The sequence below is a fragment of the Stegastes partitus genome, unplaced genomic scaffold, assembly GCF_000690725.1.
Source record: "Stegastes partitus isolate 25-593 unplaced genomic scaffold, Stegastes_partitus-1.0.2 Scaffold2811, whole genome shotgun sequence".
Classification (NCBI taxonomy): domain Eukaryota; kingdom Metazoa; phylum Chordata; class Actinopteri; family Pomacentridae; genus Stegastes; species Stegastes partitus.
Window position 1 is genome coordinate 5,852 of NW_007580542.1, and position 5,019 is coordinate 10,870.

Genomic DNA, 5,019 nt, shown 5'->3' on the forward strand with positions numbered 1-5,019 from the left:
AGCAGCAGCTGAGAACATTTCTTCACCTCAAACAGATGAGTTGTCACAAACAGTCGCAGTTTGTAAACTGCACTTTAATATTCTGTCACATTGCAGCCATCATGAGTCCTGAACTCTCAGTTTCACTGTTTAAGAGATCAGAGATAAACTGTGTTGTTAGTTGTTTGGACACCTTCATCAGCTGCTATTAGTTTCAGTTTAGTGGTTTAGGGTAGTTGGATGTTGTGCTGGTTTGTAGAATCTGTTTTTACTGTGAAAAGCTTGATCACATGACTTCCTTCTCAGCATGTTTCTTCTCCTAGAGCATGCATACAAAGACTGAGGTGGTAGATGCACACTCCTACGTACACTTACTCACAGATAGATAATAGAGCTGTTAACGCACACACCAGACACACTTTAAATGCACACACTAAAACAGGATCCCCGTTTTGGGGGGAAGGCATTCACATGCACACACTCACCCACTTTTTTTCACGAACCTGCCATCTGGGGACCCACATATAGACGTGCACATGCCAGCACCTGAATAAGGGGACACACTGAAGAATTCATCAGTTCATTGAGTTATAAATTGGAATTTAGTGAAGTTCAGTTTCATTCATTTTGTGTGCTTTATATAGACATTTTAGACATTTGTTAAAGTAGTATTATTCGTAATATGAGTATATTTAAAACCCAGCACTAAAGCAAGTAGTGTGAAAATAATATGACAAGTAAACCAAGCTCCAGCCTCGACTCAGACACATTTATTACCGTAAGCAGAAATTATGGTCTACTTGCTAAAACTAGACCGTAAGTCTATAAGGCGGACACGCTTAGAGATTAATTAATCAATTGAGCTTTGAGTCACAGTTTAGATGAACTTCAGCTGTATTGACTTCACAGACACACTTTAATTAAAAACATTTTAGGTATTTGCTGAAAGTGTTTATTAAACTACACAATAATAATTTTACAATAAGAATACAAGTCAATAGTCTGTCTGCATAAACTTGACAAGGAGCTAAGAAATTGTTTAGATGTGCAGACAGAGGTGAAATAATTGAAATAAACTAGTGATTTCTAAACCTTGTCAGAGCAAAAGACAAATAAAACAATGTCAACAAAAGAAAAAAATTAATACATGCACAGTAATACAGGATGCTGAGGCTGTTTTTGATGAGGGGTAGGATTCCTATGTAAGAAACTACTTAGTTATTAGAAAAGAGGCACTAGCACTGATATAACTCCCGTCAACTCAAAAATATTTTATGGAATGACACAATTATTAAAGATTGGTCCCATCACTGTCTCAGTTTGGTTGTCATGTCTGTGTTTCACCACCAGGTGTCCGTCTTGTCTTATTTTTCCCTCAGTGACAGATGATGTCTCCACATTTGTTCAGACCATTTTCATTTCAATATCTTTTAGTTTATTGCTAAAGTATTGCTGCTGTAAATGTCTTAGTTGTCAGATTTGTGTGACACTAAATCTTTTTCTGCCTCCGTCTGCAATGGACTGTTGCCCGTGTTGTTTCAAGCACAGCTGCTAGATATTTATTATTTATTTTAAATCATAATAAGAACTTCTGTACTTACTGTAACTGCTGTAGTTTCAACATTGATTTGAATCTAGCTCATTATTGAAATCTTTGCTAACTTGGATCAAGCTTCTGTTGAAATAAACAAGATTGAACTTCAGTCTTAACCAAGAACAAACACTTTTCATCAACTTGTCATTCTTAAAATTGTATTTATTGACTGATTATCAGAATGTAATTAGATCTTTATTATGTCCTTTTGAACATATTTACAAGTGTTTGTGGTGATAAATGAACATATTTAGTGCCATTAAGGAATATGCAGTGGAACAGAGGAGCAGAAATATTACAGCAACAATACAAACTTATAACAAATGGACACATGTACAGACTGTACAGAAAATAAACCATAATCTAAATAAACTTCATTGTCATGGTAAAAAGTAGGTAATGACTATATGCATAGGAACATGCTTGTTTGGTAAAGACAAAAAAAACAAAACAACAACACATAAAACCAGATATATAGTTATATCATATTTTTTTCCATCATTTAATACCTTTTTAAACACAAGTGTTTCTTACACTGGTGGAAAATGCCGAAGGAGACAGAAATCCTAGAAATGGAAATTCTATTGAAGCAGACAAATTGTTAGTTCATGTATATTTCAAGCAACACATTTACACTGTATGCAAAATTACTATCAACTACAAAATTAGCAAAAGGCAGAAATGTTTTATGTATGTGTGTGTGTGTGTGTGTGTGTTTATATTGTAAGTCATTTATTCAACTCAAAACCAAATGTCCAGCTGCCAGAAGCTAACACAGCACACCTGAAGATCCTGAACCTAAGAAATAATAAGCCCGAAGTCCGGCATAAAGAGGCCGAGTGAATGTGGTCCTGACTCTGTGGAGGAGAGTCATGGAGCCAGAGACTCTGTAGAAGGACAGAACACCTGCTCTGTGATCCAGATAGACTCCGATTCTGGAGGACAAGGGGGCTGAGACTGAAGTGTTAATTCCATCATGAGTTAATTCATAACAATCATATGAACACCTAAATGCCCAAGACCTGTCATTGTTTCCAAACTCGCTACTGTCTCCTGTTCTGCTTATATCTTTGTATGCGACGGCGACATAAATACCAAAGTCGCTCCACTCCACCTCCCAGTAGTGACGTCCAGTCAGGGCCTCCCTACTCAGGACTTGAGACCTATTCATGAATCTGTCAGGGTGACTTGGATATGCCTGTTTTTTACTCGTATATGTTGCTTTTTTGTTCTCTTCAGATAATAACAAGCGAACATTTGCTGTGTTTGGATCCAGTGTGATCTGACATGAATGTTGTAAAAATTCTGCTCTAGTCGTGGGTTCTGGTTGTGGCAATAAAACATCCACTGCAGTGATTATCTGTGAAAGTTTTGGCATTTTCTCACACAGAAACCTCTGTAGTTTACTATTCAGTTCTGACACAGCTGCTGTTGCTTCCTTAAAGTACTGCAGGTGACGGGGTTCAGGGTGAGGCCACTGTGATTCACTGAGTCCCGAAATCAAGGGAAACGTGTGCAGGAAATGGCAGTCGTCCTTCGTCCGAGATATTTCGTCCAGTCCAGCTTCTTGTGTCTTCAACTCAGTGATCTCGTCCTGCAGTTTTTCCAAAAGATCTTTGGCGCGATTTACTTCAGTTTCCTGCTGAGATCTGATCTTCTTCTTCACGTCCAAGCTTTTTCTCTCAATAAGCTCAATGAGATCTCTGAAGATCTTGTCAGTGTCCCTCATTGTTGTATCAGCAGACTGCTTGATGGCCTCCACCTCCTGCTGAAGCAATTTTACATCTGTCTGTCTGTCCTGGATCCTCTGGCGGATTTTTTTAACACTTGGCTTCAGCTCTTTCTGCTTCTCAGTTCTTTCTGTTGTAGCTGAAACTGTGTCGTGGTCTTTATGTTCATCCAATGAGCACAGATAACAGATACACTGTTGATCAGTGCGGCAGAAGATCTTCTTCACCTCATTGTGACGAGAGCAGATATTCTCCTGAAGCTTCTTGGACGGATCGACCAGCGTGTGATTTTTAAATGCGGGAGATTGGTAGTGAGGCTGGAGGTGTTTCTCACAGTAAGAGACCAGACACTGCAGACAGGACTTGACAGCGTTCAGTTTTCTCCCAACGCAGAAATCACATGAAACGTGTCCACGTCCAGTGATGTAGATATCCTCTGGAGCAGACTGGAGTCCCATCTTCTGCACTTCCTTCACTAACTCAGCAAACATGGTGTTTTTCTTCAGGTCAGGCCTCGGTCCGAACGTCTGTTGGCACTGAGGACAGCTGCAGATTTGCTTTTGATCTTCTCCATCCCAGTGGATCTTAATGCAGTTCATGCAGTAGTTGTGTCCACAAGGAATAGTCACCGGATCCTTCATTAGATCCAGACAAATCGAACAGCTGAGTGCTTTCCTGTCAAACTGAAATCCTTGCTGCGCCATTTCACCTCCTTGTCGAAGTGTCAATGAATGTTTGGATGGAAGCAGGAAAGTTTTTTATATTCTTCCTAACTCCAGAAAGAGGAGTGGCTTCAATGAGGAAATATGTGGCATAATTATGTCTACTGTGAATTTTTATTGGCAGGCAATGATCCACAAACAGGCTTCTCTTAAAAAACATTGATAAACTTTGTTCAAGGTTCAAGGCTACTTTATTTGTCTCCCTTGGGAGGAAATACTTTTAGATATTTACGGGAATAGCTGCTAAATAAAACACACCCTATAAAAATCACATGTAAGACACGTGTAAAACATTAACTTGTGTTAAGTACTGAGCACTTTACTGTTCTCCATTTTAGCAATAATGAACTTAACTGACAGAGGTTCATTGGTACAGATTCAGAATTCAACATGAAGTGTGTCAGTTAAAGTCGTATTGGCCTGCCTAATGATGGACTGCTCAAAAAAGATTCTGGGGGAGGCGAGTGTGGGCATTCCCATAGTCATTCCTGCCACTTTTGACCAGACTGGAGAGATGAACTTTAACTTTTACTGTTACGTTTCAGAACCAGCTGGCAATACAACACAATGGACTCTATCGTCGCGCTCCAACAATTCAATGTTATATTTTTACATATGCCAGATACTCTGAGTCTGTGATGGAAATGAAGACACTGACGGATCCTGCACAGACACTCACTACCTTTAGGTGTGCCAGCACAGATCATTATAACTATGGACCCCTAAATACAGTTTAGACACATTTCTAAAGACTTTGTATATCATGGCAAACTTGAGTTTACAATGACTCCAACAATGTTTAATTTTCTATGATGGAATCACTTCAGCACATTTTTCTGAAGAAACAAATTGTTGGTTTAAACAAGTGAAAGAAGTTATTTGGAGGCATTTCAAAGCAACTACAGATCCCAAAATCACCTGTGCAAACAATTGTAAGTATAAAATTCATGGTCCAGTTGTGTTACTGCCACGATCAGGAAGAAAACACAAACTA

The 5,019-nt window shown here is 38.9% G+C and overlaps 1 protein-coding gene across 1 annotated transcript; it reads right to left on the bottom strand.

Moving 5' to 3' along the window:
* Positions 1 to 2,342: 2,342 nt before the first annotated feature.
* On the bottom strand, positions 2,343 to 4,007 carry LOC103375718 (tripartite motif-containing protein 65-like). Its single transcript, XM_008306031.1, has 2 exons — positions 3,729 to 4,007; positions 2,343 to 3,626 (listed from the first exon to the last, which is right to left on the bottom strand). The coding sequence occupies exons 1-2, from the start codon at positions 4,005 to 4,007 to the stop codon at positions 2,343 to 2,345; spliced, it is 1,563 nt and encodes a 520-aa protein (XP_008304253.1).
* Between the last annotated feature and the right edge of the window lie 1,012 nt (positions 4,008 to 5,019).

Excerpts from the sequence above, each read along its gene's own strand:
- LOC103375718 (XM_008306031.1), bottom strand. The coding sequence starts at position 4,007 with ATGGCGCAGCAAGGATTTCAGTTTGACAGGAAAGCACTCAGCTGTTCG. Across the intron at positions 3,627-3,728 it reads CTGCTCCAGAGGATATCTAC|CTCCAGCCTCACTACCAATC; the intron begins ATCACTGGACGT and ends TGTGAGAAACAC.